This window comes from Syngnathus leptorhynchus, chromosome 6, assembly GCF_054491065.1.
Source record: "Syngnathus leptorhynchus isolate UIUO chromosome 6, UIUO_Slep, whole genome shotgun sequence".
Taxonomy (NCBI): domain Eukaryota; kingdom Metazoa; phylum Chordata; class Actinopteri; order Syngnathiformes; family Syngnathidae; genus Syngnathus; species Syngnathus leptorhynchus.
Window position 1 is genome coordinate 14,559,873 of NC_141200.1, and position 17,820 is coordinate 14,577,692.

At 42.1% G+C, this 17,820-nt stretch overlaps 1 protein-coding gene across 2 annotated transcripts in view; it reads left to right on the forward strand.

Moving 5' to 3' along the window:
- The first annotated feature begins 9,768 nt into the window (after nt 1–9,768).
- The window catches only part of ndrg4 (NDRG family member 4), a 34,644-nt gene continuing 26,592 nt past the window's right edge, over nt 9,769–17,820 (forward strand). The window contains exons 1-3 of one of the 2 annotated variants that reach the window (XM_085914615.1): nt 9,769–9,870; nt 10,410–10,559; nt 12,227–12,265. In XM_085914615.1, the coding sequence (XP_085770741.1) occupies nt 9,769–9,870; nt 10,410–10,559; nt 12,227–12,265 (291 nt within the window). Of the gene's footprint in view, nt 9,871–10,409; nt 10,560–11,258; nt 11,298–12,226; nt 12,266–17,820 lie in introns of those variants that run through there. The other variant, XM_085914619.1, reaches the window with a different exon arrangement.

Genomic DNA, 17,820 nt, shown 5'->3' on the forward strand with positions numbered 1-17,820 from the left:
TCTAAGTAAAAAGTACTGTCTTCCTTTTTATGGCATCGAGTCCTTTTCCCTGGTCATGAAATCATCATTATCTGTGGTGCTGTAGAACGACTGATTTCTATTTCAACCAATTATGTTATGTGATATGATGTCAACAGTGACAGTCGAGTCAGACCATGGGACTTAAAAAGAATCCCAGTGGGCATGTCTGATGAAAAGCCAGTCAGCCATGTCACTAGCTTGTGTGGATGTTCACTGAGGACTATTGCTTCCTCTTCCACAGACACGAGTAAAACCAAGAAGCAAAACAGGTTTACTCAGGAATCAATTCATCCTATCATTGTGCTTCACTGAGCAGTGACAACTTGACATCTGGTTGTATGTTCGGTTCAGGAAGGAGTCCAACATTCACTATCTACGGGTAGCTACCGACTGTGACTGTCTGCCCTGCTGGCATACACCCTGCATTCCTGTCAGTGGACCATAGACACAACCCCAAGACTCAGAGCTTTCATGCGGTCAAAACATTCTCACTGACCATGTTAACAAGCACAAACTGAAATTCTGTCCATGTTTCACACTTTCCAATTAACTCCATTAACAGTAAAATATTACTTGCAATATTTGATCCTTGCCCAAAACATACAAAACATACAGAATACAGCAGAAAATAACTTATAAAGTGCCAAACATTGTATTAAACCAGTGGTTCTTAACCTGGGTTTGATGGAACCCTCGGGGTTCGGTGAGTCGGTCTCAGGTGTTCGGCAGAGTCTTCACTGCGGAGGGCCGAACACACCTGATTTATTGTGTAAATTCGTGACGGCGCATATCTGAACTGGTCTCACAAAGGCAACAGCAGCGGTCACACTGATTTGCAGGTATGTATCGTAATTTTCGTACGATAAGTCGCTCCAGAGTATAAGTCGCACAAGCCATAAAATGCACAATAAAGTGAAAAAAAACATATCTAAGTTGCACCGGAGTATAAGTCGCACTTTTAGGGCAAATTTATTTGTCAAAATCCAACACCAAAAACAGACATGAACCAGCAACAACAGGCTAAACGATACGGTATGCTAACGTGACATATAAACAAACGAGGAGCTGAGAACGGGCCTGACGTAACATTCAGAGTTATTCAAGTAAGTATTACATAAATAACACGTGTATCAAACCATCTGTGTCACTCCAATTCATTAAATCCATCGATCGTGCTTTATGTAAACAATGCCGCGTATGCGCAGCATATGCTGACGTCGGACCGGTTGTAAGTCGCATTTCTAATTATTCCACAGACCCATATAACGATATATAAAGTATATTTCAAATAACTATCATATTACAACAATATTATTAAACCATCTGTGTCACTCCAAATCATTAAATCCATCGAGCAAATTCCTCATTCTTTATGTCAACAACGCCGCGCGTGCACTGCAGAGATCTAGTATATAAATAACTATGTTGTAGTGTTAACAAAGAACCAGGAAAGACGTGGGTTTATATAACAACAATATTATCAAACCATTTGTGTCACTCCAAATCATTAAATCCATCGATCAAATTCCTCGTTCTTTATGTCAACAACGCCGCGCGTGCGCTGCAGAGATCTAGTATAACTATGTTGTAGCGTTAACAAAGTACCAGGAAAGACGTGGGTTTATATAACAACATCATCAAACCATCTGTGTCACTCCAAATCATTAAATCCATCGATCAAATTCCTCGTTCTTTATGTTAACAACGCCGCGCGTGCACTGCAGAGATCTAGCATATAACTATATTGTAGCGTTAACAAAGTAACAGGAAAGACGTGGGTTTATATAACAATATTATCAAACCATCTGTGTCACTCCAAATCATTAAATGCATCGATCAAATTCCTCATTCTTTGTCAACAACGCCGCGCGTGCGCTGCAGAGATCTAGTATATAATGATATTGTAGCGTTAACAAAGTACCAGGAAAGACGTGGGTTTATATAACAATATTATCAAACCATCTGTGTCACTCCAAATCATTAAATGCATCGATCAAATTCCTCATTCTTTATGTCAACAATGCTGCGCGTGCGCTGCAGAGATCTAGTATATAATGATATTGTAGCGTTAACAAAGTACCAGGAAAGACGTGGGTTTGGTAAGCGGCTCTTTATTTAACAAAACAAGAGTTCAACGAGCCAACAACTATTGAACTTCCAGCTACGGAGGTGGAAGAGAGCTCCATAAATAGGACCGGGCGTGCGTAAAAGCCCTGTCCGAGCCCCATCCACCGTCCCCGGACACCCACCCGGCCGAGCGCCGGCCCCCGACTTCCATCCACGAAGGTGAAAGAGAGGTCTCGTCGAGAAGGACCGGGCGTGCGTAAAAGCCATAATAGTTTTTCAAACCTTCTGTGTCACTCCAAATCCTTAAATCCTTCAAACTCTTCGTCCTCCGTGTCACTTACAAACAAAGCCGCTAATGATGCTTGTAGTGCATCGTGCCCCTCGTCATCTTCGTCATCCCGTGATCGAATCCTTTGCCTTTTATGTAAACAAACGCCGCGCGGCACGCGTGACGTCACTTGCAGTTCAAATGAGGCTAATCGTCAGTTAGCTTCTTCTAGTTAGTTTCTTAATTTGATTTTTAACCTCTACAAATGACTGATGGACACAGAGCCTGGTTTGTGCGTGTGACAACATCAAAAGTTGCAGCACGGTAAAGGACTGTGTTGTTCCTCCAGCATCATTTACTTCTCCTATTAACACTTTCTTCTTTGTCTGCAAAAACAACGAACCTAAGCCCTCTATTGTTCATTAACATTTTGTAAATTTTTCAATCCAAAACATAAATCATCACACAAAAAATATATCATTTCTTATAACCATAAAATGCAATTATTGCAAATAAGTGCTAATATTTGTAAAAAAAAAAAAATATCACAATAGAATGTAACTGATAGTTACAGTTGTCCATTTGGCATTCCTTTTGTTCAGATTTACAAGCCTGACAAACCATACCCACTAAGAAAGTGGGCCCAGAGAATACACCCTTCAATGAGGCTGAGCCTCGGTTGAAAGTGAACCATCCAATCAAATTCGTTGATTTGCTGTGACATATTCTTCCTGAGCAACGTCACTCATCGATGGTGGAAAGGGTACACAGGAGAGGCGATTTGTTTAAATCATTCAGCATTAAATCCGTTTTACTAAATAAGAAATACATAGAGTTATTAAAACTCAGTAGATGACAGGACAGAAAGCATTCATATCAATAGAAGAGACATCCGGTCTTCACTGATTTGGTCATTTTGCTGTTTATTGAGGTTTACCCTGCCTCGAAAATGCGTTTGATGAGCGTACCCAATCGCTATTACAGTGATTAGTTGGGACTTACAAGCTAAGGATTTGCACCCATCATAGATGGAAGTTAAAACAATTGAAATGGTGTTCATGTGTTCTATGAGGACTCACATCTACGCAACAACAGGGTGTGTGCAGTAACAGTGATGAAGGGGATGATGTCAGTATGTCAGTCAAGATAATTGCTTCTGCTCCACTTCACTGGAAAAATCATTTCCGGTAATCACATTTTGTGTTTCTTTCCCTTCCCATCCACGTGTTGTGTTGGGAAAATGAGAGTAAATTGTCAAGATGATCAGCCTTCACACATAGCTGCAAAAAAATGAAAGCCATTATTGATGCTCACGCTCACTGTCCTCCCCGATTTACCTGAAAGTGAAGAGTAAAAAAAAAAAAAAATGCTGAATGTATCTTTAGTCTCTCTCTCTCTTGGCAGCCCATCGATTTCAATGATGACGTTGCTCCAGATTAAAAGTGTGGATAGTTATTGGGGTGTATTGCGGCGGTGCATAGCCATGTGGCTGTGCAGGCCGATGCGTGATCCGCAGGTCTTGCCATATGAGGGACAGGGGTATATGGTACTGGAGGGCGTTGGCCCTGCAGCACGCTGATGCCTCTGTGCACGGCGTTGTATCCTCCTCTCTGTGGCCTGCTCCTGAAGGTGATTAATATCCTGGTGGCAGGTGGAACTCCATACTCCATATCTTGGCCAACATTGGCCAACCGCCTTGTTTGGCATTCTGGTGCACCGAGCTGGTGTGCCCCTGGTACATTTGACAATTTTGTGACAGAAAATATTTGGCTTTAAAATGAATCTACTTCTTTCGTGACATTTTTGTGAATTTGGTACACTGCTCTTGATAGGCATTGCAGCGTATTCGAATGAATGCTCCCAGTGCATCTGGCAATTTGGTGACCAGACGTAGGCTAGATCAATTCTAGATTTTTGTGTTATGCAATTTTGAGGAAGCGCAGAAGTAGACTAGATCAATTCTAGATTTTTTGTGTTATGCGATTTTGAGGAGTTTTGAGCCAGCATATTCAGCATATTATGCGTGGCCAGCTTTCCATCATCCATAAGTAAAGTTCTTGCAGCTCCATTTACAGTGAATGCAGTCCTTCCGCCATGTACATTGCACACCTCTCTCTGTGTTGAATTTAAAAGGAATGAGCTGGGACCCTCTGTGATTGGCCGACAGTCTATTTCCTCCCACAACGGGGCATAAATGTAACAACACCCTCTTCTATCTGAGATGGTCAAGCAAAATACCGAATGAAAGAAAATTTCACCCATGCGCATAGTTAGACTGGGCTTTGTGGTAGACTTGTGCTGGGCACATAGGCCCCTAAATATGACAATATCTCAAGATAGATTATTAATATTCTGTATATTCCATATATGCATCCATTTTCTGAACCGCTTTGTCCCCACAGGGGTCGCGAGCGTGCTGGAGCCTATCCCAGCCGTCATCGGGCATTGGCGGGGGACACCCTGAACCGGTTGCCAGCCAATTGCAGTGCACACATAGTCGCACACACTTAGGGGCAATTTGGAGTGCTCAATCGGCCTACCAAGCATGTTTTGGGGGATATGGGAGGAAACTCTGGTTTGCGAATGGTTGTTCGTCTTTGTGTGGCCTGCAATTGACTGGCAATCGGTTCAGGGTGTCCACCGCCTACTGCCCGATGACTGCTGGGATAGTCTCCAGTACGCCCGCGACCCCCGTGGAGACAAAGCGGTATAGAAAATGGATCGATGGAAGGACTACAAATAATCCCTCAGTCTGGGCTAGTAGATTGAGCAGCATGCCTACAAAGCAATCATGTGGCATTTGTTTAATTTACAAAAAGAGGTGAGAGTTGTGGCACAAGTTATGTTTGCTTGATTATGACAATGCACTGAGCATCTGACAGTTACTGGCCAAGAAAACCATCGGCATACTCTTGCAACCTTGCTACTCAGCTGGCGTAGCATTATGTGATTTTTCTTTTCCTTCTTTTCGAAGTTTAAGGCGTCATTAACAGAGCCGTACTAAAGATCACATCAAGGTGGTCATAACAACAGCGCTGCGGAAGATCACTGAAGAATGCATGAAGGCCTGGCAAAAAAGGCTTGGAAAGTTTATTAGATACCAGGGGGAGTACTTGCAAAGGGGTACTTGGGTGTGGAAAATAAAGTTTGGTACATAGATTTTCTAACCCACCTCACATGTTAATGTGTACATAACATGAGAATGCAGAAGAGAGACGATATGAGAGCGCTTTTAGGTGATAGTGAGAAAAAACAAAAAGCAGCAAAGACTTGAGCCCCGCAGTATAGGATCATGCTGGGTTGTCATAACAACTCTCTTTGCATAAAGTTACAAGCCAGAAGTCAGGAGAAGAAGAAAAGGCAAGATCAGAACGGAAAGCAGATTTTGTCTAAATGACCACTTAGTTTGCAAATGTACTGAGCGGAAAATTCTGTTGTGTAGTAAACAATTTCTCACCCATTTAGAGTCAGGAAAAAACAATGTTCTGCTATAATTTCACACTATTTACATCATTATGTCAGTTCATTCGGTCATGATGTGCTTTGCTGATCATCAGGTACACACTCGTAGTTGAAGCGTTTATCAAAATGAGGGGTAGTTTATTTACACCCTGTAGAAAAAACGAAGCATCGCGTCTGTTGAGAATGGAACTCTTGCTCTCTTTCTCACTCACTCACTCACTCACTCACTCACTCACTCACTCACTCACTCACTCACTCACTCACTCACTCACTCACTCACTCACTCACTCACTCACTCACTCACTCACTCACTCACTCACTCACTCACTCACTCACTCACTCACTCACTCACTCACTCACTCGGTCTCTCTGTATGGTAGCAGTCATAATGACATCGATCTGCTTGGTCTTGGTTTGGATTTTCCTGTTTACGTCACACATTTTCCAAGCGACCTGTTGCCATGCGATGCTATAGGTCAGCTGAAAATGTCACATGCCATTGACCGTCACTAGGCTCTTTATAAGGTAAAGAAGGAAGTGGGACAAAGGCAATTCATGAAAAAAAGAAATAACAAATACATTGATAGATATGAGAGACACATTAGCTTTTATAACTAAATGAGCACTTTCTATTCCTCAGGCTGGTTTGATCAAGAGCAATCATTACTTAAGAAGGTTGTTTCACATCTAAGCAAGTGTAGTACGGCAATACAGACCGATCTTTCCGCTGATTAAAGCTATAAAATAACCCAATGCTCTGCAAAAGGAATGAAGACACGTGAAGAAATGAAGAAAACAAGCCCATCTTTGCCAAATAAAGGATTGTCATGATTTTATTTGTTTCAACAAATTTTCTCTCAGTCACTGTTTTTTCAAAATCACACTTAATGTACAAGACAGGGACAAGAGTGGGCTTAATTTGTTTTTCTGTACATCATTTTACTGTGAACTACTGTTAGGTCAGAGGAGTGACTGATCTACCAAATATAATAAGAAAATGTTATTATTTAAAAAAAAAATCACATTTAACTCCCCTTACTAAAAAATATACAACCATAACATTTCTAATCAAAGTAAAGCGAGTGGCAAGGAATGTCACAGTTTGCCATGATTGTTCCCCCCCCCATCAGTTAGATTGTTTACATATTCGATTATGTAATTGGTCAGCCTAAAATAGCCCAATACTAAAAGGGTAACAGGGGACACGTCAATCATGTTGGCGGTGATATACACAAGTCTGTACTTAACAATTCAAGTAGTTGAATTTAATTATTTAATTGAGCCACTGCTGTAAGGACTTTGTACATACTTTATATGGGTCTTCTTTATATGGGTCTTCTTCTAAGTCCAAGGCATCATTTGTACTCTAGTCTCTCTTTGGAATTCATCCAGCAGAATCTGTGTTTTTAACACAAGGGCTAACACAACAAAGCCCAGATGTCACTTCCAGTTACTCCCAGCAGCTGATGAAGTGTGTGACCCTGGGATGTCAGTGCCAATATTTAGAATGGAAAGTACACAACATTCCAGGACTGTTTTATGTGTTCAAGCACTTTAAATACATAATTGACAAATACAAAATGTCAAGTCAAGTATAATTCAACTTAATAAAAATTAGTCAACTTAAACAACCCGGAAAGACAATGTGACAAAACAAAACTAATAGTTCTTGAATTTAGGTTTGTGATTAAAATGATCATAAAAAAAAGAAACAGAAACAAAAATTGAAGTATTTTCCATTGCTGCATTATTTCCTGAGGAGCTACATTTGCAAATATCAGAAATTTTCAAACACAAGTGCAAACATAACAAGAGTAGCAATACTATAATTAACAAACAGGAACAAAAATTTGAGTATTTTCAATTGCTGCATTATTTTCTGATGAACTACATTTGCAAATATTTAACATTTTCAAACACAAGTGTAAATATAACAACAGCAGCAATACTATAATTCTTTATGATAATGACATAGTATACCGGCTTAGTATGTTTGTCTGATTCACCCCAGATTTTGGTTTACACCTAAAAGAAATATGATTTCATAATTTATTGTAAATTATTTCGCGAACCACCAAGCCATGGCTCTCGGACCCCCGGGATCATAGTTTTAGAACCACTGTCTTCGAGCATCATCCACACCGACATTGTGGTATTCGTATGGGTGAAGCCGAAACTTGTGCAAATTGACTTTGAGTGAGAGGAGAAATCTTTGATTCATAAATTCACATCTATGGACAATTAAGAGTCTTCAATTAACCTAACATGATGTGGAAGCAAGTCTTGATGAGAATGTGTTGCAGGATACCAGGCAGAGGCCTTGCTTGAACTAATTTGATCAGCAGCCTAGTTTTGGTCAGATCTCTTCAGCTGTCTCCTCACCACCTCGCTTTCATTGGTAGTGGTGCCCAATAATCCATAGGTGGGTGGAAACTGGGTACATCCCCAGAGTAAGGTAGCTCAGGAAAGTGTAATATTGATGGAAGCTCAGAAGCTGTTAAGGCGAAGAATGGAAGGACGACAGGCTGTATTGACCTGGAGAGCACCGCTGTGCACCCTGCTGCTGTTGAACTCCTCTGTTGAAATGTGTGATCTGGCTTATTCCTTACAACCACTGTTTGATCTCTCTGCTGGAGATTAATTTCCCACTTGCAATAAGAGTCTCATTCAGAATACAATTACTCAAAAAAAAAAAACTTTTGTGTATGGACAACATTCAAGATAACTTGTTTCAGAGCCATAGCATAAGCGCAAATCTCTGGTGTCTTGAAGACAGGACTCAAAACACAATATTGTCACATAGTACATAGTAGTGATAGTACTAGTACACTAGACTTAAGGGTTTCAAAAATATGCATTGGGCAGTAACACTAATTTCATAACATCAATGTCAGATTTTGGGAGACAAAAATGCGCAAATTGAAATTGATTAAGATACTCTGATGTACAATGTGTGCCTAACAGACTGACATGATTTCACAGGCCAATAATTTTCAAAATCTTTATCTTTAACTTGTTTAGTTGATTATTTTAGATCTTTGATCATTTAAATCTTGTTGGAAATAACCTCACACTTGAGAATGTGTTAAATAGATTGATTTTTTTTAAAATGTTTTATTTGAACTGGTTTCTGTCACCCCTTTTCCTGCTTGCATTGATGAACTCAGGCAGAGCATCACTTTCACACGAGTTAATGTTGTGTATTTTGGGTCAACAAAAAACAGACATTTGCACGTAGTCTGTCCATACGCAGAATAGCATTTTTGTTATACATCTGATTAAGAAGTGCGTGATCATATGCATATCCCCCGGTGTTGATGATATAAAGGGGACCACTTCATTATTCAAGTTGTCCATCCCTCCTATATGGTAATAGAAGGACCTCCACACGTTAAATTTGGACAACCTATCAAGCCTATTGGAATAGAACAAGCTAACCCTCGGGGAAGTCTTGTTTTATTTGTGTTCTTCTTTGTTCTAGTGTTGGTTGCACATCCTTTTTGCAGTGTAATTGTAATGACAGTATCTGAACCCACTCTGTGAGGTTATATGGAACTCTATGTTAATGTCCTTGCCTATGACAGTATGTGTGTTATGTCTGTATGTTATTCCATTAGCCTCAGAGGCCTTATTATATGAACACTGGACTGCATTTCCACAAACCTCAGATTACATCATAATCTTAGGTCACTAAGCATGGTCAAGAACAAATTTTAAAATTATACTCCATTTTCTATTTTTAAGTATTTTTGTTTCATGACACTAAAATGTCTCCATTTTTTTTTTGTTATTCTGTACAGATTATCATTGTACAATCGTTCAACATATTTGCATCATTTAATAAAATTGACTGAATTTACTTATTTACTGTATTTACGTACTTTTCCTTGAAGCCTATATCTATTTTGTGTGCGTGCGTGCGTGCGTGCGTGCGTGCGTGCGTGCGTGAGATGATTTTCAGGTTACTGCTCAGGATGGCGGGAATAAAGGAACAGCAGTTCCCTGAGGAAAAGCCCTTGCTCCCAGAAAAGAGAGGAACCGATTCAGACATGGTCAGTTAGCGTACTTGAAAATACTATTCTGAATGTATTTCATATCATGTTTATTTGAGTAGGGACAGATGCCACAGCATAGAAGAATGAAAAACAATCTCCAATGCACAACATTATGGCATTAATAGCTATTGCTAATGTGTTTCCAATGCCTGTCACAAGAAGGGCTTTTATACAAAGATAAAAAAAAATAAAGTTGCGTAACTCAAATAAATAGAATAATCTAAAAACTAATAATTAAGGTCATTGACAGCCTAATTGATTCAGTGCATTGTGAGTGCCTGACCCATTTCATTGTTAAGCGGAACAGAAGCTGACACAAATAAAGTCGACATATACTATCGCAGCATCAGTCTAATGTTTTCTTTTGTAAACTCTCCTTTAGCAACAACTTTCTCTTCATTGATAAACATTCGGCGCACTCATCTTTCATGGAACTCTTTCATGTAATTTTCCTGCTTTATAAAAGGCAATTGTATATGATGCAAAAGTGGATGCAAAAGTGGATGTTTTGTTTTTCATGTTGTTTCACAACACAGCAGGAAAAGGCGTCAGGAAGGCAGCCAAGCCCTTCGAGCCCTAAGCCCTTCAATAACCCCCCTCCTCACAGTCGTCCCACTCATCGTTGGCATGTCATCGCAAGACATTGGCTCCGCCAGACCCGCCGTCGGACCAGCGGAACCCTTCCGGTAAAAAGCCAAAACACAAATTTGTTGATTTCAGAAAACATATATAACAGAGAAGTGATATTGTCTCTTGATCCAAATACATATGGTGCAAATGAAATCCATATATTTTTTTGCTTCAAATCTGAAGTTTACGATTTATCAGTGACTTTATGCTGCAAATTAGACCAAATGTGAAAAAAAACCAAATTAGACCAAATATGAAAAAAATGTTTAACAGAGCTGTAACGGATAAATTAATGCAACAGCCTATGACTTTTTTTCATGTCAACATAAGCATACAGTTTCATACAGTACAATATGGCTTAGTTGGTAGGATTGAAGAAAACATTCATGGACAAATAGTGTATATATATGAGGGCAACAGATCATGATTATATTTATTATTTACCATGGTAATCAATCACTTGGATAGTATGCAAATTGCAGTTTACAATATTTTTAATGGTACATTCCTGTTAAGGATAGAAGAAAACCCCTATTGTCACTTAAATGAATTGAAACTGACAAAAATACAAAGTAATATTAAATAGTTTGGTGGTCCAACACAATAATTTTAAAAACAAACTGGCCTGCACAAAATTCATGGTGCACTGTTATCATACTGTGCTGGACAAAATTTATGGTACATTGTTACCAAACACATTAATAAATGGCAAGGGAGCGAAACTAAAATCTGTCCAGCCATCTATTATCAACATCGTTTGTGGTTCTTGGGGCTGAACCATAAGCCAGCTGAGGGTGAGTTTGACATTTCTTCGCTCTCGTAATGTCTATAACATAGGTGCCCAAATCTGTTCCATTTTTCTGCCTGTTTTAAATGTTTCCCACCTAATTCAATTGATCAGGATCCTAGTCAGGCTTCTGCTGAGCTTGCTGACGACCTGATCTTTTGAATCAAGTTTGTTGGCGGGAAACATCCAAAACATGCAGGATAGTGGCCGTCGATGACCAGAGTTGGACATCGCTGCTCCATGTGATCACTGATTAAAATAACTGAAGTGCTGATAGAACACGAGTTTGGGTGTAATAAATATGATGGAAAATGAAATAAAAGTACTTTTCGCTGATAAGATTGTTATTTGTAAGCACACTAGAATCGGGACGCAACAGACCAATGATGAAAAGCCCATTTTTCATCAAGTTAATATATATATTGTGTTCATATTTTGGAGACTTTTAAATGTTGGCCATTTGTATTGTATTTTGAAGACAGTTTACCCTTAATTTGTGCCTCTGGATATTTAATTGTAGTAGTAGAAGGACAACCGGTGCATTGTTACCAAATGACTATACTATGTTTTTTTACTCCACATGTTAAAATCCACCACAACTTCACTTAACAGTTGCATGTTCAATGTTACAACTTATAATGCTGTACATTCAGACACATTCATACCTGTAAACAACATTTTGTGAAGTACACACTGAATATTGAAGCCAGACTGGGTGTTTGCTGTCCATACAATGTAAACAAAACTAACAAATAAACCATCCATGAAAACTCCAAACATAATAGTGATCAAGTGGTGATGAAGAGCGCACTGTTTGTGATGAGTTACAATGGTTTTGAGTACGGATTAAATCTCAATTTCAAAAATTAAAGCATGTTTCACAATGAATTTGTGTCCCCCGCCCCCTCACCCACCCTTGTCTGTCTCTCCCGGCAGGAGAACTGTGAACAGCTGATGCCAGTAGGTGATTGGAAGGTATGCTGCTATTGTTGACTTGATCTCTTAATCTTTTTGTGGCGCTGCCATCTGTAAAGGTCCAAAAATATACTGTATTTTGACATTTCAATCATTACAGCGTCCATTGCAATTTCAGTATGGGTTGTACGAACACAAACTAGACAGAATCGTAGAGGTTCCAATTATTGCCTTAAATGTGCAATTTAATGCATTTTTTTGATTTTCCCTTTGAAACAAGATTTTCATAATCTTCTGATTTTTCTTTTGAAAAAAGGTATGAATGATGTATAAAATGGATAAAAATATCCATATTAGTATTTACTCTACTGGAAAGTCTTCATTTTTTTAAGTGAGCCACAAACAAGATGAATGTGTGTGTTGTGTGTGTGTTGTGTGTGTGCGTATGTCAAAATATCAACCAGCCTCAAAATGTATGTGGTCTATTACAGGGGTCCCCAACCACCGTGGGTCATTTTGTACCGGGTTGCCAAGCCGCACAGAAACAAATTCTATTTTTTTTTTAATCGATGAGCAATTAATTCAGGTCAAGACGCTCGTCCCGGTCATGTGACATGTTTCCCCAGTCGAGCCCGGAAAGCTAGCAAAAATGAGTAAGAATTTATTTTTAAAAGCATTTTAAAAATTGGCGATTCTCCCGCAATTACATCCGTCGGTTAAGGTCAAGACGCTTGTCTCGGTCACCTCAGTCGAGCCCGCAAAGTGGGCAGAAATGAGCAAGAAACAGAGATGTTTGGAAAGCTTCTTCGAAAAGGGAAAAAAGCCCAATGAGTAGACGGAAGCTAAAGACGCTATGAAGAATCGGAAAGCTGCATTTAAAAGAACATTTCTAGAGTCCTACTTAAAATATGGATTTATCGCCACAGGTGACTGATGTGGCAAGTCCACTCTGCTAATATGTGGCGACAGGCTAGCTAACGAGGCAATGAAGCCTTCAAAACTGATTCGGCACATGGAGATCAAGCATCCTGCATTAAAAGACAAACATTAACCACTTCGGGTGTCATTGTCTCCGATTACGCCTAGATGGGACCGGCTCGTTTCTGAGAAACAAGCTCAGTGCTCCCACTAATTCAACCTACCTTCAGTTTTATTTTTTATGTCGTTTATACTTGTTTTTATGCCAGTCGTATCATTTTATTTCATCATATTTATATATTTATAATAAATGTATTATTTATTTAGATAAATGTTTTATATTGTTTAAATAAAGGCCGGTCCACAAAAATATTTCTGACACGTAACTGGTCTGTGGCGCAAAAAAAGGTTGGGGACCACTGGTCTATTAGACCCACTTCAACCTCTGAAAACCTCATAAAACATTTTCTCTTTCCATGGCTGAGTTGAAAGAGGATGAAATGAGCAGCCTTACTGCAGCTTAAGTGCCGTTTCTGTCACATCTGTCTGTTTTCTTTCATATGTCAACAAGATACGCAACCACGATGTATTCTGAGAGGCTCTATGTATATCATTATATATTCAATTGAAAGTAAGGGTTCATTTCACTTATTTTTCCCCTGAAGTCCACATATGGGATACCCCATCCATCGCCTATCCGAAAAGCAGGTGCTTTAAACAGCCACACTCAGCTGAAGGGCCGGCCTCCTCACTGGAAGTAAGGTGCTGCCGATATTTTCAACAAGCTGACCTCCAGGGCTTGCCTTGTTTTTATTATTTATCCGAAGTTGACGTACATAGGCTGGAGGACACATAATATTTTGCACAACACCACAATAACAAATTTGGATTTGATACTATGCTTGGCTAAAATGCGGAATGGTAATAGAAAGGCTTTACCTGACGTGCACTTTCATGAAGAACAGGAGTTGTCCCATGATGCCACAACAGACACGGACGGCACTGGTTTACCTTCGGCTCTTTGTTTCCCTTGATATGTTGGGAAATATTATTGAGCATACCAATCAACTTGGTTCTCAAAAGCACAGAAAATGTCTAAACCCTTCACTAAAGAAGACAGAATAAGTTCATGAAATATATCTCAGAATGGGATTGGACTGGGAAAGTGAAGTTCAAAGTCAAAAGTCAAAGTCCGCTTTATTGTCAATTTCTTCACGTCAAGGCACACAAAGAGATCGAAATTACGTTTCCCACCGTCCCACTGTGACTAGACACAATATACAACACTCACATCAAATAGCACAAAGAGTAAAAACGAACAGACAAGAGCAACGAATAAGTAATAAGCAAATAACCCAAATAAATAAACAATAAATAAATAAATAGACAAATAAGAGCAGCAAAATGGAGCAAGCGCGCTAATAGCAGACAGCCAGATCATAGCGCAAAAGAACAGGACGTCATGTAGCAGAGGGTGGAGGGGGGAAGGAATTCAGGATCCGGACAGCTTGGAGCACGAAGCTGTCTATGAGTCTGGTGGTGCGGGAGCGCAGGCATCTGTACCTCTTCCTAGAGGGCAGAAGTACAAAGAGTGAGCGGGGTGACTCACATCATACACAATCGCGGCCGGTTTGCGGGTGAGACGGGAGGCGTAAACTTCCTTCAGGGAGGGGAGTGGAGCCCCGATGATTTTACTCGCAGTGGTCACTATGCGCTGCAGGGCCTTCATGTTGTACTCAGAGCAGCCACCACCCCACACAGCGATACAACTGGAGAGGACGCTCTCAATGGTACCACGGTCGAATGTGGTCATGACGGCGGGAGGAGCACTAGCTCGCCTGAGTTTCCGCAGAAAGTACAGGCGGCTCTGAGCTTTCTTCGCCAGCAACGCAGCGTTGGTGGTCCAGGAGAGGTCCTCACTGATGTGCACCCCCAGGAATCTGGTGCTGCTCACTCTCTCCACCACACACCGTCGACGGTCAGCGGCAGGTGGTGGGTGTGACCCTTCAGGAAGTCAATGATAATCTCCTTGGTCTTGTTGACATTCAGCAGAAGGTTGTTGTCCCTGCACCATGCAGCCAAAAGGTCAACCTCCAATCTGTAGTGAGTCTCGTCGCCACCGGTGATCAGACCCACCAGAGTCGTGTCGTCGGCATATTTCAGCACGCGGTTGCTGCTGTAGGTCGCAGTGCAGTCATGCGTCAGCAGGGTGAAAAGCAGCGGACTGAGCACGCAGCCTTGAGGGGCCACCATGCTCAGCGTGATGCTGCCGAAGACATTGTTGCCCACACGCACTACTTGAGGCCTCTGACAGAGGAAGTCCAGTAGCCAGTTGCAAAGGAAGGTACTGAGGCCCAGCTTGTCGAGTTTGCAAATGAGATGCCGTGGAACAATAGTGTTGAATGCAGAACTGAAGTCCACAAACAGCAATCTCACCTACGAGTCCCTGTTCTCCAGGTGGGTGAGGGCAGAGCAGATGGCATCCTCAGAGGACCGATTGGGTCGGAAGGCAAACTGGAAGGGGTCCACGGTGGGGGGAAGAGCAGATCTGACGTGCGCCAAGACAAGCCTCTCAAAGCACTTCATGACGATGGGGGTCAGTGCCACAGAGCGGTAGTCATTGAAGCAGGAAGGAGCGGGATTTTTCGGCACAGGTATGATGGTGGCAGCCTTGAAGCACGACGGGACGACGGCCTGCTGCAGGGAAATGTTAAAGATGTCCGTGAAGACATCCATCAGCTCCTCAGCGCAGTCCTTCAGCGCCCGTCCCGGGATGTTGTCCGGTCCCGCCGCCTTACGGGTGTTGAAAGCAGCAAGCGTCCTCCTCACGCTAACGGCAGAGAGGCACAAGGGCTGCTCGTCCGGATGGGGAGGGGTCTTCAGCGGGCAAGTGTCGTTCTGTGCGTCGAAGCGTGCAAAGAAGCGGTTCAGTTCGTTGAGCAGAGGGACGTCACCCTCACATCTCTGCGGCGCGGGCTTGTAGTCCGTGATGGTCTGAATGCCTCGCCACAGGCCCTGAGCATCCCCGCTGTCCTTGAAGTGGGAATGCACGAAGAATGGAAGGCACGGCGAGTTGGGTTCGCCGCTAGCCTGGCCCGGACGCCTCCGCGCTTTCCCCTCTTCTGCCTCCTCGCACACCGCTTCCGACGCTGCTTGTCCGGGGAAGGAGTAGCAGACGAGTCCGGCGTTGATTCAGGCCGGAGTAGTCCCAGTGACTTTAATGTCCCCGTATCAAAGTCCAAAACGCTGCAAAACTCGCTTTCGCCGATGTCGAGCAGAACCTGCCTGCTGTACTTGTAGCACAACGTTCATTCATTGAATGATGGTTCATTCTGGGTCAGTGGCAGACATAATGAGTCTCAATCAATTCCACCTGCTACTCTGTCATTCACCTTGTAGACAACAAAACGTCCAATCAAGAATTAAAAAAGGATCGACTGGAAACTGAGACCGTTTTTGGAGACAATGTCTGACTATAGCTCTTCGTCAAAAACAATCCATTAATGAGATGATGGTGCTGTACCAAAGTAAATTTGGTGGCATAAGACAGTACAACCCCTCCATGAGTCGTCACCTTATTGTGGTGGAGGGGTTTGCGTGCCCCTATGATCCTAGGAGCCATGTTGTCTGGGGCTTCATGCCCCTGGTAGGGTCACCCATGGAAAAAGGGTCCTAGGTGAGGGGCCAGACAAACCACGGCTCACCAAAGCCCCTTATGATGACAAACGAAAATTGACTTAGTTTTCCCTCACCTGGATGCGGGTCACCGGGGCCCCCCTCTGGAGCCAGGCCTGGAGGTGGGGCTCGAAGGCGAGCGCCTGGTGGCCGGGCCTTCTCCCATGGGGCCCGGCTCGGCATAGCCCGAAAAGAAAATGTGGGTCCCCCTCCCCGTGGGCTCACCACCTGTAGGAGGGGCCAAATGGGTCAGGTGCAAAGTGAGTGAGCCCAAAGGCGGGGACATTGGCGGTCCGATCCCCGGCTGCAGAGGCTGGCTCTAGGGACATGGAATGTCACCTCTCTGGCTGGAAAGGAGCCCGAGCTGATGTGTGAGGCAGAAAAGTTCCGACTAGACATAGTCGGACTTGCCTTCACACATAGTTTGCGCTCTGGTACAAGCCCTCTCGAGAGCCGCCGCCTGTACTTCCTGCGGAAACTCAGGCGAGCAAGGGCTCCACCAGCCATCATGACCACATTCTACCGTGGCACTATTGAGAGTGTCCTCTCCAGTTCTATCGCCATGTGGGGTGGTAGCTGCACTGAATACAACATGAAGGCCCTGCAGCGCATAGTGATGACAGCTGGTAGGATTATTGGTGCTTCGCTCCCCTCCCTGAAGGACATTTACATCTTCTATCTCACCCGCAAGGCGACCATGATTGTGTGTGATGTGAGTGACCCCACTCACACTTTGTTTGATCTACTGCCATCTGGGAAGAGGTACAGAAGCCTGCGCTCTCGCACCACCAGAGTCACCAACAGCTTCATACTCCAGCTGCATCTTGTTTTTACTTTTTGTGTTGTTTACTTGAATGTTTTGTTTGTCCGTGGACCAATATAATATAATATAATATAATTATCTATCTATCTATCTATCTATCTATCTATCTATCTATCTATCTATCTATCTATCTATCTATCTATCTATCTATCTATCTATCTATCTATCTATCTATCTATCTATCTATCTATCTATCTAT